Source organism: Peromyscus maniculatus, chromosome 3 (assembly GCF_049852395.1).
Source record: "Peromyscus maniculatus bairdii isolate BWxNUB_F1_BW_parent chromosome 3, HU_Pman_BW_mat_3.1, whole genome shotgun sequence".
Lineage (NCBI taxonomy): Eukaryota > Metazoa > Chordata > Mammalia > Rodentia > Cricetidae > Peromyscus > Peromyscus maniculatus.
Genome location: NC_134854.1, coordinates 114,228,728 through 114,251,899, shown reverse-complemented (window position 1 = coordinate 114,251,899; position 23,172 = coordinate 114,228,728). Strand labels below are relative to the sequence as shown.

Here is a 23,172-nt window from a genome sequence, read left to right as displayed (position 1 = left end):
CCTACCCGACACTTCCCACACCACAGTGAGCTCTGTCTTCATCATCACCTTGTGAGGCGACCACAGTAAAAGCCCCGACCGAACATACCTGGGCTGTCCCTTTCCTCCAGGCTCTACTCGACAACAATGTGCCGACGTCCTGCATGAAGCCCACCGTGGCCTTCCCGTGCCCAGAGGTGCTCACAGATACAGCCTTAGAGGTGTCCTCAGCGGCCCCACACACCTGACACCCCACCTCACAGCCACATCCTTGGCCCTCCAGACTCAGGGCCAGGCTCCGCTTTCCCCCAGACCTCCCATGTCCATCACCATCCTCTACCCAGAGCCACCTGACGCCTCCCCAGGTACAGGCTGCTCTTCCGGGACTGGATCCCCCAGCCTCCAAGTGTCCCTCTGTTGGCTATCCCACAGGCACTGAGGGCAGGCTTTACCCCACAACCTGGACAGAGCTGAAGGGACCAGGGCCTCCCAGGTGTCTCTAATAGGGTGGCCCCACTGAGCCCTATAGGAACTGGACGTTAGAGAAAGCACACATGTGAGTTTGATCCTTTCAACCACCTCTATGCATTCTCCATGCCCACCATCAAGGTAAGCGCTTTCCAGAACAGAGGCCTTGAGGCTGCTTCTGAGTGGAAACAACTGAGTTGTTTCCAGGGAGTCTGATGTGTCTTGATTGTTCTCGACTCTCTCTCCTCTGCCCATATGTGAGAATCTCACTGTTCCGCGCTATCCTTCAAGTTCCTCCTTTTCCCTGGCCCACCCTTCTCCTGCATATTACTTAGCCTTGGGTCTAGTACGGAACATCTTGCTTCTCACATGGGTACCACTAGCTAGTCAAGGCAGGCCCCCCCTGGGTGTCCCGAGCCTCCTCATCCACATGGAGCGTGACTGGAGCTCTCTGTGACAGGCGAAGCAGAGTAGATTGAGTCGTTTCCCTCAGAACTCCCATGACTCTCTTTGCAGGCACAAACACGCAGACTCCGCTCCAAAAACTCCCCCAGTGATCAGGAAGACCCCCTGCAGGTGGCAGGCTCCAACCCCAGAGCTCCTGGTTGTCCCTCGGGCACAGGTGGCCACCAGAGGCCAAGGGTCCCCACCATGGTCTGGAGCAAGGAAGGATGTCTGGGCACATCGTTAGCACATCACCAGTGTCTATAGTGCCGTTGCCGGAGGCACCACAATCCCAGGGGCCATCAGACAGGAAAGCACATCCCTCTTCTGCATCCCCTGGAGTCCTCCAGATCACCGAACGAGGGTACCACGGGGCATGGGACCGGAGGAGCACCCTCTCTCCTGCAGGGAGCCCTTCAGTAGGCATCAGGTTAGCAACACCAGAGTGTGGCCTTCTCACTATGGAAAACAAATGGCAGTAGAAACAGCCCAGAATGGAGAGTCAGGCGGGCCTGGGTTCCAATCCTGGTTTGGCCACTTACTCTCTATGTGACAGTGGACATTCAGTGTTAGTTCAACAAGCCTCGGTCTTCCCATCAGTAGGTGGGATCTGGGGATTGCATGTTAATTGCACGCTACAGGATATAGCCCAGCTCTGGCTCCAGCGCAGATATGGAATCATGACCCCTGGTCTCAGCATTGGTGTCAGAGACAGTGCTGCTGACAGTGCTAGATTAGTCCTGCCAGGCTGCTCTCTGCAGCCCTGGGCCTTCCTGGGAGCACCAGAGGAGATAACACTACACTCTATGGCCAAAGTTCCCCAGTCTCAGACCTTGCAATAGAAACCTGAGCACCAAGGCATACATAGGCAGAAAAGAGGAGGGAGAGAGAGAGAGAGATAGAGAGCCACATCCAGGGGGAACGACCCTGATCCTCCCTCCCAGACGCAGCCTCTCTGGAATCAAGTTCAAATCCTCCATCCACAAGACTTGACCTTGATTCTCCACCACTTAACAGCAAACGCTTGCAGATCACTTGACTGTGATCCAGACTCAGCGTTAGAAGGCTGACTAGTATCAGGAGGGCCGCAGAAACAGGATGGCGTGGCGGAGAAGTCTACATGCACGGCGGCAACTTCCGGGTATCTGTGTGGACAGATGAGAGCGGAGCACCGGGTGACAGACAGACAGAGGGAGAAGAGACAGCCAACAGTGCAGCAAGGCTGCTGCAGGACCTAGGGAGTGGGCACGCGGACAGTCACGGTCAAGCTTGGGGCTTTGGAGTGACTTGAATATTTCCACAGTAACCCTCGAGGACACGTGACACACAGGCACACAGGAGCAACCTGTTCTGAGGCACAAGGCTGAAGGAAGCCGGCTAGCTCTTCCACACACAAGAAGCTGGAAGACCAGGCAGGCTGAAATGGGGCGTTTAGGATAAGGGACCACGCTGCATGCTGGGTCAGATCGGCCTCCACGGGCATAGAAAAGCATCTGGGATTGTAATCTCAGACTGGTCACTTAACAAAGGACCAGTTCTTTTCCAGGCTCAAAAGTCCCATGTCACCAGAGAAGGCCAGCTTAGTTCCTAGCTTGTGAACCACAGGTCCTGTGGGAAAGATGTACGTCCCCAACAGAGACTCCTGACTGCTGAGGTCACACAGCATCTTGTTAGAAAGAGAGTCTGTTCAGGAAAAAATGTATCCATCGGGGATACATTTCAAATTAAGAGCTGGGAAAGTCCGTTACAAATGCCCACTTGTACTTGGTGAAATAACAAGGGACTCCTATCACTTCCCTGCTCAAATGCTGTCGGTGCTTGGGAGCCGGAAGGAAGCAACTGCAGAGAGGAAACTTCCCCATCTCCCCTGGCCCAGGCCGTGCCAGCTTCAGGTCTAAAGCCATGTCCAGGTCAGCCCGGTTTCCTTAAGGAACACACTTTCTGAGGAAAGAAGCTTGGCTTCTAGGCGATAGGTCCCAGTACCTTCCAAGTGCTCTGACTCCTCTGACCGTGGTTAAGTTGAGTCTGAGTGGTCAGGACCAGCCTCTACCTGATTCAGAAACCAGGCCTGAGGTTCAGAGCTTGACAAGTAACTATCTCAAGCCAGATTGCTCCTACGATAATTTATTTTTCTCTTATCTAATTTTCACAAGCACTTTCTATTTACAGTCATGGGTACATTTACCCCACTCTCCCCTCCACAGTCACCCCAAGTTTCCTTCATCCCCTTTTGAGGTGAAGGTGAGCCGATTGAACAAGAACATCCCCCCTGGACAGAGGCAAATGGGACCCACAGCCATTTCCTAAGCACACAGCTCATTCCGGGACCTCGGTCAGGATGCATCTGCAGAGGCTCTGTCCCGTCTCCTTTCAGAGCTCTCCGAAATGACTTGGTTTCTGACGCTCTCTCTAAACAAGGCAGGAGGAAGGAGGAAGTGCCTCTCCTCCTCCACCTGCCTCATCTGCTCTCCAACCCCAGGCACCCAGCTGCACCTGTGTTCCTAAGGCCTCTGCCTCACTCACAACGCCCATGCAGGTGAAGCCCCACACCATCCTGGGGGCACACACCTGCCCAGGCCTGCTGTGCCTGGGGCAGGGATTTTCTCCTCTGTTTTTATCTGTCTCCCAACAGGAAGTGAAGAGAATTAAGCTCTCTGGCATTGAGAGTCACGCAGTCAGGTCCCTGGCGGGGCAGTATCAGAGGGTCTGGAGCGCTCCTGCAGTTCAGAATATGATAGTTCAGAACCCTTCAGGCCAGGCCCTGGCTGCGGTCTCAGATGCAAGCCAGCAAGAAAGGTCGCCAGCACAGGGCCTGACCAGCGGATGGCCAAGGCCCAGTACCGTTAGCATTTCCTTGGATATTTTATTCCCTGTTGTGGACCTCTCCTTATATCTGGGGGAGGAGAAGGTCCAGAAGAAGGCAATGGCCCTTGCATATGGTCGTGTACTGCACGACCCCATGGGGCATCACACATACACAGTTAAGGGGAAGGAGCTACCTGCCGGGTTCTGAACAACCCAACCCGGCTCCCCTTAGCATAACTCACTGCAAATTCTTAAGTGAAGAATGAAGAAGTCAGATTCCTCCCAACCGTGTTGTGAGATCTTAGGCGAGTCCCTTTTCCTCTCCGACCCTCAGCTTTTCCCTTCCATAGCAGGACTCAGTGATGCCGCAAACATCCTTCAAGAATAAAATCGTGATTTCACGGAAGTGTATCTTAATCTTTGAAAGGCCGTCACCCCCAAAATGAAATCAACCAACTCATCTGCCTCGAGTGAAGAGGTGATGTGAACAGGGCAGGGGTAGGAAACGGGGGAGAGCTTTTGCCTCAGTTACAAACAGGCAGTGGTGGCGCAGGCCTTTGATCCCAGCACCCACGAGACAGAGACAGGCAGATCTCTGAGTTCCAGACCAGTGTGACCTACATAGCGAGTTCCAGGACAGCCAGTGCTACACAAAGAGACAAAGCAAAACAAACTTCCTATTATTCACAGCCCAAACAAATGCTGGGAAGTGGTGAGGTCCCAGCGGCCAGGGAAAGTCAGGAACCAGCTAGCTGGGGAACCGCATGGTTCACCTGAAGATTTTGTCTTTCCAACTTGTTTTCACCAGGGCTAACAGGGCTGGACCTAGTTGGGTCCACATGATAATCATTAACAAAATAGACCAGTCAGGTCCGGTTTCTAGCCCTCTCACTCTCCACATTAAACCCAGCCCCTCTCCAGGGCTGGTGTCTAGTGTCATTCCTGTAAACAACCCTCCTCCATGTCGCAGAAAGGACTGAGAGAGCCCTCACTCAGCCTGGGAGGAGATGGAACCACTGTGGGGGCCACATGGACGACTCCTGAGGATGAAGCTGGTAAACCTTGCCAGTCCACTCCAGGCCAGCGGCAGCCACGTCTCCTTCTAGTTCCCTTGCAGCTCCCCAGACACTCCTGGCAGCAGTCACCAGGCAGGCAGGCAGGTTTAGTCCCCCACATAAGAAAGAACCGTGGGGCTCCTCCGTTAAACTGAACCTTGGGGACTGTTGATGACTCGGATCAGGGCCCCCGCAGGGATGCAAGCACACAGGGTAAAGTGTGTCCTGTGGACGCTGCAGCCAGCCCAGGTTTCAGGCTAAGGGAGGGGTTTTCAGCTAGAGGGAAGGGAGGCAGAAAACCGGGCTATTGTTTGATATCCACAGTGTTCCACTCCCGCTTTCAAAGTGATCCGGATTTTTTTTTTTTTTTAATCAGCTTAGGTATACCTCTTCAAGACTTCTATTCAGGAATTCAGCTCGAGGCGCTGTGAGCTCTTTGGACAGTTTAAATAAATTGTCTTTTCTAGTTCTATGTGTACACAATAAGAAGGTATCAATCAATTAGGGTATTTTCCTGATGGTGAAAGATATTTAGTTTGGCAAGCTTCCAGAACCTTCTCTCTTAGTTGCTTTGTGTGTGTGTGTGTGTGTGTGTGTGTGTGTGTGTGTGTGAAAGCAATCTCCCTTAGACATGAGAACTGTCGCCTTAATAATTAGCAGTTTTATAACATTGTAATCTAACATGCTAGTGTGAGAAACATGAGCCCCATTTCACAGGAGGAATGACAGTGGTTCAGGGAGGTACAGCCACTCACCCCAAGTCACACAGCTAAGAAGCATGTCCATCGCACCCCCCCCCACCCCGTACCTTAGCTGCCTCCAACAGTTAGGCCCACACTCTGAGAAAGGACCTGCCCCTCACGTACCTCTCGGCTTCCTGCTCTGAGCTCTGCTGTTTGCTCTCGAAGGCGTTGAAGCTGCTCATGTCCACATAGCCGTCGTTTTCGTTTGCAGTAGACAGGGCTCTGCTCTGCTCTTCGAACAGCTTCGTGAGAGTCCCAGCCCGCACCGGCCTGCGAGGCGGGATCTGGATGTTCTCATAATCCGAGTTCATGGCTGGGATGTTCTCATAGTCCGACGTGTCAGCGTTGGGAAACGAAATGGACCGTGGCTTGGTGAGCGGCAGGGGCAGAAAGGGCGGCCGGGAGCGATCTTCGAAGGACTCCACCCTGGACACCGTCCTGCTGAAGGGGACGCCTTTCCTCTTGCCGTCCCTGTAGAAGATGAGGGAGGCAGGGGAGTCAGAGGCGCGGACCTTCCCGGTGCGACACTTGAGCTGGGGTGAGTTGCTGAGGCTCCTCCGGTCGAGTTCCAGGACCCTGGCCGGGCCGTGGTAGCTGGACTCGGAGGAGGACCTGGAAGAGGACAGGCTCACGTCCATGTGCCCCTTGCTCTCTGTCTTCTTCCTGAACGTCAGCTCCAGGAGGCGTTTGAAGGAGGACTTCTTCTTCTTGGAGGTCTTGTCCAGCGTGTCGCCATCTATCAGGAGCGAAGGTGAGCTCTTAGTGATGGGTTTCTTCGTGATGCAGGCCAGGTCGAAAGGGGGCGGGATGTCAACCACGGAGGACGGCGTGGAGGTGCCACTGGATGGCAGGTGGCTGCGCTGTGAGAAGCTGCCAGAGGAGCCAATGGCGCCTGGCAGAGAGAGATTGTCTTCTTTCCTCCTCACACGATGGCTGTCCAGCCCAGCCCCCTCCGGCTCCCGGAACATGGACAGGGGACTCTCACGGCCTTCCACAGAGAAGGACCTCGGGTAGAGAGTGAATGCTCTGGGCTTGGCTGGCAAGGAACGGCCAGACTCAGGGGGCTTCCCCTCTGGCAAAATAGCTATTTTTCTCACCTCCTCACTGGTGTCTCTGGTGCCCACAGTTGACGAACAGCCTTCTGGTCCTGTTTCTTCTAGAACAGTTTCTGGAACATGACCAGCTACCTTCCCAGAGTGGGGCCGGGCCCTGGTGGCAATATTCTTCCTATCCACTGGGACCAGGCCACCCTCAGGGTCCCCTTCCTCCCAGGCACTGTACCCACTCCGAGTGGCCGAGGCAGCCTGAGCGTCTGACTGTGTTCCTTCTCCGAGGCTCAGCACGCCAACTCCCATCACGTAGGGGCTGCTGAGTGCATCGTCCATGGCATCCTCGTCCTCTGGTACAACGACTACGTCAGGGACAGGGGGTGCCTCTCCAGCTCCATCGTGCAGGGAATCGTGCTGGGTGGGCGAAGGGTCGGTACCAGGAACCTCCTCTGTGCAGACCTCGTGCACTGGCTCCTGCCCCTGGGCTGACTCCGATGTCAGGGAATAGATGTCATTGCAGAAGGAAGTGCTCTCAGTCGGGAAGAGTTCATAGGGACTTTCTGGGAGTGTGGGTGCGAAATCCTCCTCCACGCTGTCGCTCTCAAAGGGAATGATCTGGCAGTTCTCCTCAGTAGGGTCCTCCTGCACTAGGTCTTCACTCTCTCCAGGGTCCTCCTCCACCTGCATGGTGGCTGCGGCAGTTTCTCTGTCATAGGCTTCCTCATCGCAAGTGGGTGGTTCCTCCTGGTCTACCTGGCTCCCACCTTCGGCAGCATCTTCACAGTCCTCCTCAAAGACCTCAGGGCTGTCAGTTGCCACCTCTTGCTCCTGGACATCTGGGGGCACCTCCCTATTTTCAGGGGACCCCACGCTGGCATCCTCTGTGTCCTGTCCAGTGTCCTGGTTGGGCTCCCCAGGCTCAGTGTCATTACATCCATCTTCGCCATCCTCTTCTACCGCCCCAGGAGTCTCAGGGGGCCCTGGCTCCCAACAGGGAACTTCAAGAGACTCCGAGCAGACATGTGTGAGAGCGATCTCTGTGTGGGTAGGCTCCTCTGCATCCCGGGGGTCCCTATCATCAAGGTCGTACACATGCTCCTCCTCCTCCTCATTCACGGGCTGCTCCTCCATACCCGGGCCCTGGTCACAGTCCTCCTCACCTCCCTCACTGTCTCTGCTTAGCACCCCTTCATCTGGGGGTGCTGGGGTCTCATCTCTCTCTGGATCGTGATCACAGTCTTCTTCACCCTCCAGAGTGTGGCTCACGTCTTCCTCACTGTCCCTGCTCGGTGCCTCTTCATCTGGGGCTGCCAGGTCCCCCTCAGTCCCCATCTGCTCTGCACCATGCTCTTGGACGTCCTCCTCCAAGCCCTGCTCCCCGGGAGCCCCATCCCTGGGAGCATCCTCTCTCTGTGGAGCCCGGGGGACCATGATGTACTCCTCATCAGTCTCCGACTCAGAGCAGTTCAGGGTGGAGTGGTGGCCATCACACCGGTCCTCACAGAGCAGCCTCCCGTTGCTGCATTTGCTGAGGCTGTTGTTGAGGTGCATGCCAGCTCCAAACTCACCGGGGCCAGCCAGCCTGGGCTTGGGAGCGATGGGAGGTTTGGGGCCCCTGGACATGGAGTTGGGACTGGGGAAACCGTCAGGCCGGGGTGAGGGGGGAAACTTGGCTGCTGGCGAGGAAGGGCTGGTGGTAAGCTTTGGCTTGGGAGCAACTGGTGGTTTGGGTGAATCTAAAAGGTGAAAACAAAGAAAAGGAAAAAAAAATCACACAATTAAATTCTACTCAGACTCTTTTTCCATAGCCTGGTGAAGGGCGGAGGGAGGAAAGTTCCCAGCTCTGTGGCTTGTCTCCGACTTTCGTTTCTTCTACCACTACCTCAAAAGCCTTTAACAGGGCTAGGGATGTAGCCTCCTTAATAGAGTGCTTGCCTAGCGTCCAGGAAGCCCTGTTTGATCCCCAGCACCCTATAAGCCTATAATTCTAGCACTGTAGAGGTAGAGGCTAGGGGATCAAAAGTTCAAGGCTAGCCTGGGCTACATGAGACCCTATCTGAAAGCCAGAAAATCCCTGACAGTTCATTCTGTGAGTGGGGGAACAGAGCTTTGGCCACAGGTCAGCTAACAAGAAACCAGCTGAACGAAATCCTGTGCGCCTTGAACAATGTGCCAAGATCTTTTCATTCATTCACCAAAAACTACTTATTGAATGATCTCTGTGTGTCCTGCCATTATGAGAAAAAGATAAACTGGGTATCTAGGCCCCCAGGGTCCTCACAGAGCTGGTATTCATCAGCACCCTAACCAAGTAGCCAGCACTACAGATGAGGGGCTTTCATGGGCTCCAGCAGAGAATCCATTGGGGAGTTAGAAGAACAGAGAGAGCTGTAGCCCCCTGGGATTCTATGGCTGAATAGCCATTATTTCATCCCTCCAAGAATGACACACTAAAGACATAAGACTCTGTTGCGAGCTTTGAATGAGAAAGTTTGCATGTTTCCAGAATGTCCATCCAGCACCTCCAAACATCATGGAAGAAAGGAAATGGTATGTACCAACATGGGTAGTTGCAAAAGTCTATGTCCCTCAAGGATGCTGAGGCCTGCAGATGGGTAGATAAAAGATATGTACAGAGTACACACACATCAGGAATTAGCCAGGAATAACTGTCATGATTGGGAGCCTCTGGGAGAAGGTGAAGCCCTGTTTTGAAGAATGATATGTGACATGTTAAGACAAGAAACAGACCAATGGAACAGCTTCCGAGGTCCAAGTCCTGTGTCTCTCCTGAGCAACTAGCAGGGCCTGCTTCCCAGGCCTCCTTATCTGGTCCTCACATCTCAATCTATACTTCAGCGAAATGAACTTTTCAGGCCTCATCTCCAGTCTATCCTTGCTGAGGTCTAGGTGTGACAGCAGCGCCAGATGCCAGTCCGCCAGATGCCAGTCCGCCAGATGCCAGTCCAGTTCCTGACGCAGATGGAGCAGAGGGCTAGGGTTCTCTCAGCCAACCAGCCTCCCCCTCAGCATTGGAGCCCACTTACAGCAGCTATTACCAGCAGCTCTAATCAAGGACCACATTTATCATTACATGTGATAGATATACGTGATACATATGAAAGCCTTCCTATATAGCCTAGGCTGGCCTCAAACTCACGATCCTCCTGCCTCAGTCTCCTGAGTCTGAGATTACGGGTGTGTGACACCATGCCCAGCTCCATAGATATTTTTAATCTTCTCACAGCCATATTATAAAATAAATGTCAGGTGTGGGGACCCATCCCCAGAACCCCACCTACTCAAGAACCTGAGGCAGGAAGATCATTTGAGCCCAAGAGTACAGTGCCCAGCCTGGATAATACAGAGAAACCTAATCTTAAAAAAAAAAAAAAAAAAAAAAAAAAAAAGGATGTGAAAGTCACTTTCACATTCTAATTTGCCCAGGTGGGCATAGTGGTGCACACCTTTAATACCAGTGCTCAAAGGCAGGTAGATCCATCAGTTGAAAGCCAGCCTGGTCTATATAGGGTTCCAGGCCCCACAAGGTCACATAGTGAAACCCTGTCTCAAAAACAAAGTACCAGCAACAACAATAAAAACACACTATATTTCACTCAGCTCCATATATCCAAACATCCCAGGGCAGAGTAGGCATGCCCATAATCTCAGAACCTGAGAGGCAGAAGGAACAGGAGTTCAAGGCCAATTACATAAGACCTGTCTCCAAAAAAGTGGGGGCCTGGGGAGATAGCCCGGCTGATATAGTGCTTGCCACGCAAGCATGAAGACCCAAGTTAGATCCCCAGAATTCACATTAAGAAAAAGAAGCCAGATGTTGGCAGTGTGAGCTTGGGATCAAAGCTCCGAGGAGGTAGAGACAGGTGGATCTCTGGGATTCGTTGGCCAGCAAGCTTGGCCTACTTATCAGTTTATGCCATCGAGAGATCCTGGCTCAAAAGACAAGGTAGATGGCCCCTGAGGAATGACACCTGAGGTTGTCCTCTGATTTACACACACACACACACACACACACACACACACACACACACACACACACATCCAAATATTATTATTTGAGTAAAGTTCAATGTAACAATTGTACTTTATGGTGGTTTGAAAAAAAAAAAAAACCCTTCCAATACAGTACCTAGTGAGGTTGTGAATATTAAGTGTTTTTGGTGGGGGATGGTTCAACCCAGCTACAGGGAAAGGCAGGGGTTCTGAGCACAGTTGAGCTAGCATGGTTGGGAGATTAAGTGTTGGACACACACTTCTGACAGGGTATTTCTGACTTATGATGACTTTATGGGGATGTAAGTCCATTGTAAGTCATTCTGAATGAGCTAGTTGACGTTCTTTTTTCACCAGATGACCTGGAAATGGAATAGAGTATCTCCTCCATTCACCAGCCACAGGCCTGGGGCTCAGCACTGGCAGCTAAGCTCTGACTTGGACCACTCTGTGGCCCTGTCCATGGGCACCTCAATGCCAGGATATCTGGAGCCAAAGTCAATATCATGATCCACAAATGTCAGGACCCTGTCATTTGGAGGAGAGGGCAGTACATTCAAGACTGCACAGACCCTGTGATGCTCAAAAGTGTCTAATGGGTAGTCTGCTCCCTAGTACAGGCTACTATGACAGGGTGCAGGAAGAGGCTGAAGGCAAGAAAGAGAGAAAAAAGATACCACTATCAAAGACCTCACCAAATTTCACCAACTCCAATTACCCCTAGGTCATCCACATCAACCTCCAGGCCTGCCCAGGTGTCAGAACTACCAAGTTATCAAGCCTAGATGATTCCTACTTTAGAAAAATACTCATCAAATTATTTATATATATATATATATATTCATCAAATTATATTTATATATAATATATAAACTCATATATATATGAGCTTAACACTGGTCATTGTTAGGTAACAGCTGAGCTGGGTTCAAACTCTGGTTCAAACTCTGGCTTGGCTGCTTAGGAGCTGTAGAACTGAGCCTCAGTTTTACCACCTGTAAAATAGGGACAGCATATAGTTCCCCTTGGGGGTGCTGTGAAGACAGAAGATCTTGTCGGCATTTGCGTGAGAGAAACTGCTCACACTGGAGTACCTGTTGCTGTGGGGTGGGGGCATCCTCCCCGCCCCCCTCATCCTTCTATCATGAGTCCAGCCATATCCGGTATACGACCTGATAGCAGCTGCCAGCTCACAACATCAAGTGTCAGATGTTGGTGTGACTTATTCTTCAGGGGTGGGGACTCTCATTTCTCATCCTTAACAGGTGGCATTTCACACGGGCCACCATGAGACATGACCGAGGAACAGACAGGCTGTGAAAAATGACTGTCACCCCGGCTGCTTTGCCCCCATTCCCAACCCATCCTTCATCCAATCAAGCTATTGATCTGTGGGCGCCTGTTCCTTGAGAAAGGTTGTGGTAGGGTCTGAGGCGTGATCCTGCAAGAAAATGCCTTCTGCACAGGAGCCCAAGGAATGACCAGCACATGGCATCTTTCACTCCTGCGCCAGCGCTGAATGAAGCCACGGTGCTTCTGCATGTCCCCTCAGAGACCAAGAGATGCTGACACCAAAGCCACTTTGTCTTGCCCCTCACTGGCAGTTGGCTGGTGTGAGGTCACTCAGCGGATGCAGAGCAGCCCTGGAGAGAACCAAGATTTCATACTTCCAAGTCCAGGTCCCAATGCTCTGCCTCTCCGTTTCCCACAGAGCATTTCCCCTGCAATGGAGCTCCAGGAGTCCCAGTGTCAGTGAGAAGGGGAAAACCCATGGAAACTAAGACAGAGAAACTAGGAGCAGCTTGTCAGGAGAAGTGTGTGTCAAAGGCAGGGTCTGGGTCTGACCACAGCGTACAGACTAGAGTGCGACTATACGGCTCCAATCTGTTCCCACTCAATTTTCTCCACTCCGGTTCCGTAAGATAACATTTACTGTCCTCCTATCCTGTGTGGGGCCCTAGTCTAGAGTCTCTAGACGTACCAACAAACCCCTCTGGTCTCACCGAGGGGCCATTAAAGTTGTAGAAAAGAAGGGAGAAAGAACCGGGCGGTGGTGGTGCATGCCTTTAATCCCAGCACTCAGGAGGCAGAGGCAGGCGGATCTCTGTGAGTTCGAGGCCAGCCTGGGCTACCAAGTGAGTTCCAGGAAAGGCGCAAAGCTACACAAGTGAAACCCTGTCTCGAACCACCCCCCCCCCCAAAAAAAAAAAGAAAAGAAAAGAAAAGGGAGAAGCTGGGACTCATTAATGTATCCAGGAGACGGGAGGAAAGCCAGAACTTTTGGAAGGGAACAATGGAAGTGGGGGGGGGCAGGGCAGGAGATGAGCCTTGGGGATACTCCAGCTTTTTCTCAAGGGCCTAAGGAGCAGGGTGAACAGCAGGGCTTAAGCCTGAGGACCCATACATGCAGGCTAAACACGCTGAAATGGATGGGAGTGGTGAAGGACGGAAGAGTCTACTAAGGGGGTTCTCGTGGCACTTCAAGCAGTAGTGATGGAGCCTGGGCCAGGCTGGGACAACAAGGAATCCGATTTCAATGATGAAACAGACCTGAGAGGGAGAATGGATGCATGGAACAGACATGGTGTGGAAGAGAGAAAAGTTCCCAGATCGTGTGGAAGTTTAACCCTGAGCACCTAGAAGGGTAAAGTCGCAACAGCCAAGACGGCCAGGGCTGGGAAGGAAGACCCAGGATTTCAGTGTGCGCAGGTCCAAGTGACTTACTTTTCACACACCTCGTGGGGATATCCAATGGGCTCTGGGCTCCGGGGGCAGGCCTGTCACAGGTGGACGAGGTGGGATGTGATGGAAGTCATGGACAGGGAGAAGTGGGACCCAGGAAGGAGTCCCAGGGCCCCTGGTCAGCAAAGGAGACCGAGGAGGGTGAAAGGGATGCAAGCGTGCACATGAAAACATCCTGCCTTGTTCTGCCTGCCGCCCTGGCTGGTGAAGCGCATGCCTCCAGGATGGGGTTCGCTATCTTGAGCAACACGAAGTGAGGACACGCTAAGGGAGGTCATGCTAAGGAAGGTCACACTAAGGGACTGGGGTCACAATGGGAGAAAACATTGAGACAGAGAAGTCAGCAGAGGTAACCGTGTGTGCAGAGCCCAGAGGCATGAACAAGCCCAGCTGCTGAGCTTGAGGGCCTGGGAGGTACAGGGGTAGCCAGCGCTGGGATTGCTCCTCTGGGCCTGAGCTTGACTTCCCGATGAGAAACCAAGCATGGCCCTGGCTGGTGCACCCACCCTCTGGCTGCCTAGGAGCCGTCTCTCTCCCTACAAGTAACATGCCCTGTCTGAGTCACCAAAGCCCATGACTCCTGGTAATTTGCCACTCTTGGGGATGGTGCGAATGCAGGGCACTCCTTTAGGCAATATGCTAACTAAGGGATGGGCGCGGGAAGAAAGAACGTTTCAATAGCGCCTGATGATACAAATCACTCGCAGCCCGCTCCTGGTACTAGCTGCTACTTTCTCTCTCTATTTTAATTAAATATCTGTCACTCACACATTCATGCTTGCTGCTCCCTCACAACCACGCAGGAGTCGGGTTAGATGAAGTCTGGGAAGGAGCCTTGGACAGGGAGCCAGGAGTCTTAACCTCCCTTCCTGGCTAAGCCACTAACTAGAGGTGTCACCTTGGCCAAGCCTCCCCCTCCCCATGCCTCAGTTTCTCCACCTGTAGAAGGAAGGCACTGAACAAAAAAGTTAATTTCCCCAGCTCGTTCAGCACAGAGAGCTTCTTGCAACATCCTTTAACACTCCGACTCCCATCCCCAAGTCTGTTTCACCCGCCCGCCCTTTCCTCCACTCGCCCTGGAACACTCATGACCATATGTTGCAAGAGCAATTACCTTCCAATTTCACCTTGCAATGCATCTTAATTTAACATCCATTCCTAGGTGCCTGCTGGAGAGTCCAAGCTAAGCCTGCAGGTTTCTAATTAGACTGCTGTTAAGCTTGTCCAGTGATCCACAGCAGGGCACTTCCCAGGAAGACAGTGGGAGACAGAGTAGGGAGAGGTCTGGGGTCTGGTACAAGCCCTTCCACATACAGATGTGTGGTCTTGTACACATCTCTGCCTCTGGAAGCCACAGCGTCCTTTTTGGAGAAAGGAAGAACTATCCACCTTTTCATGGGACCATTGAGAGTTCAAGGAAACTAACAGACAAAAAAAAAAAAAAAAAAAAAACACTCAACAAAATCAAGAGCACCAACAAGTTAGGCCTGGATTAAAAAAAAAAAAAAAAAAAAAAAAAAGCTCTGAACAGGTCCTCAATTTCCCATCCTCAGGTTGCTGTGGATACTAACTAAACTGATAGAAAGAACACATCCTAGCGGTAACTAATTCATTGTAAGTTCCTGGGAATTTTGAGTTAGTGTTCATTGGTTGTTCATGATGGACGCTGTTTGGTCAATTTATTGTTAGTTAATAGTGACAAGTCAGAGATAGATCTTTACTTGTCAGATAGATAAACTGAGGGACCTACCTGCTCAAGGTCACATAAGCATAGGGTGGCTTTGAGATCCAGCCTCGGGGAGTCCCAGAGCTATGAGATGGGGGGTGGGGGGTGGCGCATAGCATCCGCCAGTCATCGGGTGAGGCTGTCACTAAAAAGGGAACCACGGCGTCTACAGATACAAATTACAGGACAGCTAGTTCTAAAAGTGCCCAATGAGAAGGCCTCCTGGGACCAAACCCACCTCTACATTCGTTCTGGTGGCCTCCATGCTCCAGACCCTTAGGGAAGGAGGGCCTGCTCCAGCCTCCTGCAGGAAAATGTGGGGAAGCTAGGCCGGCTCTCTTCATTGTTACCAAGTGGTTTTGTTAGGAGGGTAGGGAAAGCCAGCCTATGTCCCAGACCATGCCAGCACCACACAAGACAATCTTCCCCAGACAACAGTGGGTGGCCAGGCCCTGGGACCCTGATCTCCTCCCCTCCACTCCCATAAGGGGACACTTCTGCTCATGGCCCCCAATTCTGTGCCCCACATTAATTACCCGGTGTCCATACCCCCAGCAACCCTAATCCTGGAGGTGGCTGCTCTACTCCTCCGACTGTTACAAGACCAGCCCAATGTCTCTAGCGGTACCTTGCTCCCAAGACAATGACTGTGTTCAGTAAAACAATCTTAAAAAGAAAAAAGCCCCAACACGCAGCAGCACCAGCAGCAGCAGCAGCAGCAGCAGCAGCAGCAGGATATGGTTCCAAGACAGCCAAAATGGTGGCTTCCTGTTTCTTTGGGGATGTGTGTTCGGAGTGTGGTATTGGACAGGGTGCTTGCTGGGTGGGGAAGGGGCTTCCCTTGTGCGCAACGGTAGCTTTAGTAAAAGAAGCAGAGCTGACAGCTCTGAGCAGGTGGGTCTCGTTAGCTAGGATTACTTTCTAGCTTTGAGAACTTTCTGTCTTCCCCAGGCACGCAGCTGGGAATCCAGATTTCAGGCACCGCCCATCTGGCTGAGGCTCACTTTCCCAATCTGCTAAATGGCACTCCTCGGGCAGAGATCGCTAAATTTCTTAGAGAACACTTGGGTTTCCCGGAATCCCTGACCCGGTGAAGTCTGCTTCACAGAATGGGACGCGAGGGGAGAGGGGTGGGAGGGACGCCGATGAGCCTGGGTAAGGGGTAACCCCTCGGTCCCCGCCTCGGTCCGGTAGTGAAGCTCCCCGGCAGGGAGTTTTAAGAGGGGTGAACCCGGAGAACAGCTCAGGCTTCCTAGCTCAACCACAGAGCTCCCGGCGTCTGATGGCAGAGCGGGGTGTGTCGAGCCCTGGAGTACCAGAACGGACTCCGGCGTCGGGGAAGCGTAGCGGATGCGCCCCGGGGCCAGGCGCGGCCACCAAAGGGCGAGCGAGGACCTGCTGGGACCCAGAGGACAGAGAGGAAGGACTGGGGGTTGGGGGGTTACGACTAGGTCTCTTTGGAGGGAGGGGTGTCCTCGGTTTCCAAGGGGACCTTCTTCAGGGGACAACGGCGGGGTGCCTGGAACAGGACACCCCAACTCTTGGGCTCCTAGAGAAGGGACTCGGTTCCGCAGGCTCCACTTGCAGCGCCGGCCGGCGGTGCGCAAAAGGTGGCGCGGCTTCTTACCTGCTCTGTGCATCTTCCACCGTGGAGCCCGAGGCTGGTCTCTGCGTGCCGTGCGGGTCCGTCTGTCCGAGTACCACTGCCGCCCAGTCCACCGCACCCGCGCCCGCCCGCCCCGGCCCGGCCCGCCCCGGGCGCAGCACTCCGCGGCAAGGCGAGGGGCGCTGGGCGCGGGGCTTGGGCTGGGCGGGGCGTCCGCTCAAGCTCGGGGCTCTAGGCTCTGGCCGCGCCTCCTCCCCCTCCTAGATGTTTCCTCCCGCTCCCGAGAGGAAGGCTTTTTTTTTTTTTCCCTTTTCTTTCTTTCTTTTTTTTTTTTTTCAGTGCTGTCAGAGACCGAGGGTCCCGGCGTCCCCACGCACACTTAAAGGGGCCGGGGCTATGATCAAAGAGACCTAAGGAGCTGTACAAGGCTTAGGGACAGAGGCCATTTATCCCTTTATTTTCAGATTTGGATGTTCACTCAGTCTGAGCTAGGCGCTGTGGTAACCACGGAGCATGAGAGCCACAAGTTCTTGTCCTCATGTAGCTCAGATGGGGCGGGCGTTGGGGACGTAAGACAAATTAAACCAACAAACACCATAGCAAAGCACTCTGTCTGCAGGGAAGATCTGCTGAGGCTCCCCACTGCCAGAACCCATGGGGAGTGTGTGAAATGCGCATTTCCGGGCCCTCAGCCACTCACAGAATCAGAGCAACTGCCAAGACTTTCCGAGGAAGCCGAAGTCAGAACCACTGGGACAGAGTATGGCTGTCTAGTGGGCCATCTCCTCTTCGAGGTGACTGGACAGGCTATCTGGTCTCTGAGGAGGCTTGATTCACACACTGTACAGGGGCCCAGTATCTCCTCAGTAAGGCCCGTTGATGGCCACATAGATGTCTTTGCCCTTAGGGAACCCTGTCTGACTGTTTACCCTGACATACACAGTCCTGCTACTTGGGACTGGAGCTCAGAAGAGGCCCCCAGTGAGAGGGGTCAACCACATCACACCAGAGGCGAAGGAAATAACTTGGTCAGACCCAGAGGCATGATGAAGCATGGCAAGTTGGAGGAGGACCAACCGGTGAGTGTGTGGGCTTGGCAAAGAGTAGGCCTCAGTTTCCCCAATTATACAATTAAGGACTGAATTTGAATCTTTCAAAAGACCGTTCCGTCTCAGAGCCACCACACCAGACTCCTCAGCCTCCAGCCTTTTTGGAGAGAAACACTATGACTCTAGAATAGAATATTTAGAGCTGGGGTCAGCGAGATGACTCAGTGGATAAGGAGCTTGCTGTGTAAGCCTGGTGACTCCAGTCCCTGGAACCCATGGAAAGGTGGAAGGACAGAGCAGATTCCAAAAGTTGGCTTCGGGCCTCCACAAGGACACCGTAGCTCATTTATACACCCCTGCTCCCCACATGCTAACCATAAATAGATGATCAATTCTTTTTGAAAGAAAGAAAATATCTGGCTGGATTTTGGTACTGAGACAAGTTCTTAGTAGACTTGGATCCATGCACAGTGGCTGGCTGGTGATGGAGGTGGTAGAGATGATACTAGACGTGGATGAAGTCGAGGTGGAGCAGTGACACAGCAGTGACGCAGGAGGGAGACAGAGAACATGCTGGTCGTGCTGCAGGTAGAGAAGGTGGTGGGGGTACTTGTAGACATCTTGGTGAAGATGTGACATGCCCTGAGAGTGTGTGGCAGAACAGGGGAGGAGGTGGTCCGCAGGCTAGAAGTGAAGGAGTTGGTAGTGGCAGAGGCCCTGGAGATGGAGCAGGTGATCAAGGTGGTGGAAGTTGCAGGGCAGAGGCAGCAAAATGGTTGAGGCGATGGAAAGGGTGGTAATGATGGAGATGGTTTACAGGATAGGGATGGTTTTCCAGATGGCGATGGAGAGATTTGGTCAAGTGATGGAGTTGGGAGTGATACAGGCGGTAGGGGTCGACCATGTGGTAGACAGGGCAGAGATGGTGGAAGTCGTTAAAGAGACGGTGGAGGTGACAGAAATGGTGGATGGTAGAGCTGGTTGAGGTGATAGAGAGGAGATATGTGATAGAAGTGGTAGATTTATCAAGGTGATGGAGACAGCATGGGTGATGGATTGGTGGAGGTGGTGGAGGTGGTCAAGGTGATGGAGGCAGTGAAGATGATATGGGTGACGGGGATGGTGGGGTTAATGGTAGTCATCGAAGTGGTGGAGATGATGGGATTGGTTGAGTGATGGAGATGGTGTGGGTGATGGATTGGTGGAGATGGAAGCCATGAATTTGAGGTAGGTGATGGAGCTGGTGGTGGTGGAGAGCGTAAGGATATTGATATCTATGTCTGAAGGGGTGTGAAGCTGAGTGAGTGGGTAAATCCTTTCCATATTTGATGCAAAAAGAAAGAAATTAAGAGTTGGCTTGTTTTTTAGAGTATGCAGTCCCAAGAGCATAGCTTCATCAGGACCGGGGAGGGAGGGAGGGAGACTCCAGGGACTCAGCTGCCTCTAGTGCTGCCTTTGCTCTGGGGTTTTGGGAAGGGGTTCAGGGTGGGGGCAGGAAAATACCCAGATGCCTTGCAAAGCTAAGTCGGACCCACCACTCTTGGATGTGGGATCTGTGGGCACAGCCCCAAGGCCAGTGGGGAAAACCTCACAGGATTCAACGTGTTCAGCTTAGGCAGAGGGTGGTATGGAGTGATACGCCCTGAGGGGAAACTTGAACTCCTTTGTGTTCCCTGATGAGAGAACATGGATCCCAATGCCTATGGCTTTGCAATCATCCCGCCCAGGGTGATGACCACTGTGGCTACTGTTTGAGCCTTAATGAATGCAATCTCGCCAAGAATCCCAGCTATTGTGTCCCCATTCACAGATGGAAACTGCAGCCCTTACAGTCTAGTCGGTTCCTTTTTTTTTTTTTTTTTTTTTTTTTTTTTTTTGGAGGGGGGTGGATTTCGAGACAGTGTTTCTCTCTGTAGACCAGGCTATCCTAGAACTCAGAGATCCACCTGCCGCTGCCTCCTGAGTGTTGGGATTAAAGGTGTGCGCCACCACACCCAGCTTCCAGGCTTCCAGTGAGTTCTTAAATCCTATCCATCCGTTGACTGCTACTCCTGAGTTGCCTTGTGAGGGCATGAGCCCGTCCCCCTTCTCTAGAGGAGCTTGGCAGGGCACCAACGATACCTTGAAGGTAGACGCCCACAGAGGCGGGGTGCTCCGTCTTCCCAGCAGACATCTCTTCTTGCTCTCTCTTTGTTTCTCTGTCCTTCTCTCTCGCTCTTCCTTTCTGAACCTCCTAGTGGGCAAAGCATCCCACCTCTACAAGAGAGTCACACATCCAAAGGAGCCATCTTTATGCCTCCAAAGCATCTGAGTGGCAGCTGGGAGAATGGGTGCGGAGGTAACGGGGATGGACGCCCAGTGTACCTGCCAGGTGAGAAGGCCACGGCCGTGGTAACTCAAGCTGATGGCTCGGTGCGCACCCGCCCATATCCTACATCCTTCCCAGGGCAGCAGGAAGGGCCAGCTGCAGCTCTCCCCAATGTGAGGATGAGGACTGGAGACAGAGAGGCCAGGCTGCACCCAGAACGCAGAGCTGGGGTAGAGCTGGGTCTAAGACAGTGTAGCTCCCGGGCTGGTGCCCACCGCTTGCCCTCTGTCTCCTTCATTCAAGACACCTTGGCAGAAGCAGAGCCAGAATCCTAGGCCCACCCTCCCTCTCACCCTCCTGGCCTCCTGATTAGTTACCCAGCCAGGCCCTGGGACAAGCTACAGGGCACTCCATGCGCACCAGAGCTCCAGGGAAACTGAGGCAACAGATGCTCTCTGACACAGTACTAATGTGAAATACAACCCCATCCCCTACAATAGATGGCCAGCAGACCCCCACTGTGCCATGATGGTTCCCGGGCTTCGGAGTCCAGTCTCCCTCACTTCAAGGTCCCAGGGCCCTCCTTCTCCCCGTCAATGCTCTCCATCCCTGTCTCACACTCTTCTCTACAATAGCAAGCATCTTCATTTTTTATATCTTTGAACAATCATTGTTCAAAGGCTCATTGGACCTCACAGGACCAGGTTAATGCAGCCTAGATCCCAAGTTCTGAAACCTAGCTGCCTAAGCCCCCGCCTGCAGCCCCCACGGTGCCAAGCTGCCCTAAGGCAGGGTGGGACCATTCCCCACAGATAAGCATGCACCCAGCCTTTCCACACATTGGAGAGTACTGTCACCAAGCTTCCCAGACAGGCAATGGAACCCTGCGGGTGGCCCCAGGCCACTTACTCAGTTTCCCATTTTTTTTTTAAACTCAGAGTAAAAAAATTGTAATAGCTAATATTTGCTGAGTACTTGCTTTGTGTACTCAGTAAATTCTTGGTATAGATTAACTTATGGAGGCCTTTCAGTGACCCCCAAAGGAAGGAACTGTCAGAACCTTTTGTTACACAGGAGACTATCAGTTCACAGAGGCCAAGGCATATACCTGGTAAGTGGGGGAATCTGGACCCTGACTCTGACGCTGAGCCTTCCCATCCAGTGCTCAATAAACGACTATGGCCACAAAAATGTCCAGTGCATCACCGATGTTTAATAAATGCTTACAGACAACGGGGAACTGGGATACACAAACGGCAATCAGAACACTTAGGGACCAGAAAAGAGCACTTATTGAGCACCTTCTGAATACTTGAATGGGTCGAGTTGGGGGTAGAGGTTGAGGTCACTCTGGGAGCCCAGCAGGAGACACAGGGCCTGGCCTGGGCTCTGCTTCCTGTCCCCATTGAGAGGAGGTGACAATCAACTTCATTTCCTGCCAGGACAGAGGCCCTCCCTTAAAGGCCTCCACTGCTAGCTCCTCGGCTTCCCAGTCCTGTGGCAGGGTCCCCCTGGGCTTCCGGTTTTCCCTGCGATATGCCGTTTGTCACCAGAGATAAAGGGTACCTATGAAATAGAAATTCCTCTGGCCCTACAGCCTCTAACCCAGTGGTTCTCAACCTGTGGGTCGAGACCCTTTTATGGGGGTTCAAATAACCTTTCACAGGGGTCGCATGTCAGATATTTACATCACTATTCATAACAGGAGCAAAATTACAGTTCTGGAGTAGCATGGAAAATAACTTCATGGTTGGGGGTCACCCCAACATGAGGAACTGTATTAAAGGGTCCCAGCATTAGGAAGGTTGAGAACCATGGCTGTTCCTCAGGCCAGACTGCAGGCTGTGGCATCGTCAGCCTTCCTGGCTCTAGAAACGATAAATGCAAGCCAGATACCTGCCAGCAGCGATGGAGTTTTAGCAAGGCCACCCTTCCTTCCAGTGCTGCAGATACGGGTGGGGGGCACCAGAAATTGGGGGGCGGGCGGTAATCCCTTCACTTTGCTCACCTAGGCCCAGAGAAGAACAAGAGACTTGGAGTCCCCCAGCCCCCATAGCCACTGGCTCTGCAGTCCTGGGGCAGGTGATTTTGCCTCTCTACCCTCAGTCTTCTCCTCTGTACAATGGAACAATAAGGGAAACAGTAGGTGGATGTAGCACTTTCTCCCTCCTCTGCCAGGCTCTGGATTGCTCCAGCTGGGGTCAGCTACTGGTGGCTGGTGGGTTGGGCTGAAAGCTGGGACTAAACGGAGCTTGAGAGGCTGGAGAGGAAGAGGCATTAGCCTGGGCCTTAAACACCACATGACATTTCCTAGGAGGCCGAGTCGGGTGGCCATTCCAGGTCAGGGCCCCAGCTGGAGCCAGCACCTAGGAGATGGAAGCGGAAGGCAGGCAGGGCTGGTGAGGAGTATGTAGTAGCCACAGCATGAGACACACACCAAGAAAGCACTCCAATGACAGGACAGTTGGGATTTTATCCTCCGAGTGATGGGGAGCCCTAGAGTGTTTTGGGGGGAGGGAGTGACATGGCCAGACCTAAGCAGAACGCTGTGAGGTGCTGGTATGGCCAGGAAGGGGCATGCCTGGAAGTGGAGTGACCCCCATGAGGTGGAAGCAAGGATGCCACGGAATGTTCGATCTGAACTTTAGAAATCCTGCCTCCTTTTAGTTATCGGGGCTCAGACACAAGCTGGGAAGGCTGGGTGGGGGAGGGGAGGTTTGCGCTCTTGTGAGGAAAAAAGAATGTCTCCCAAACAGGGTTTAGATGGGAAGAGGGGCCTCTTCGTTGGAGTATCTAGTGTGCAGACGAGATGAATTTGGGCCCCAGGGGCAAGGCAGGGGCCTCAGTATTTGTCCAGTAGGCCCTCTACTTCATCTCCAGGGCAAGGCGGAGCTCTGGGCAGGAGGGGGTTGGGGGCTGGGCAAGGTCCAGTTTGGAGTTTTTATCACTGGGTGGGATTTTTTATCACTGGGTGGGATTCAAGGTCTGTGGAGGAAGTGGCCACCCCCTTCCGGCCAGGCATTTTTTTTTTTCCTTGCGCTGGTGCTGGCCACGTTGGCTTTTTCCCGAGGCTTCATTTCCACACACCGCCCCTCCTGGCTGGCCAGGCATGGGCATGACTCCACCACACACCCACAGCAGGGGCAGCCAGGCCCTAGGCTTCCTGTCCCTCTCTGGGCAGGCC

At 53.0% G+C, this 23,172-nt stretch overlaps 1 protein-coding gene across 2 annotated transcripts in view; it reads right to left on the bottom strand.

Annotated features, from left to right (window-relative positions):
• Fgd5 (FYVE, RhoGEF and PH domain containing 5) overlaps nt 1-16,815 on the bottom strand; it is a 99,779-nt gene extending 82,964 nt beyond the window's left edge. Inside the window, exons 1-2 of one of the 2 annotated variants that reach the window (XM_006972550.4) lie at nt 16,653-16,815; nt 5,618-8,279 (exon numbers count right to left, since the gene is read on the bottom strand). In XM_006972550.4, the coding sequence (XP_006972612.1) occupies nt 5,618-8,279; nt 16,653-16,665 (2,675 nt within the window). In that variant the 5' untranslated portion in view covers nt 16,666-16,815. Of the gene's footprint in view, nt 1-5,617; nt 8,280-15,049; nt 15,112-16,652 lie in introns of those variants that run through there. The other variant, XM_076567373.1, reaches the window with a different exon arrangement.
• Nucleotides 16,816-23,172: the final 6,357 nt, after the last annotated feature.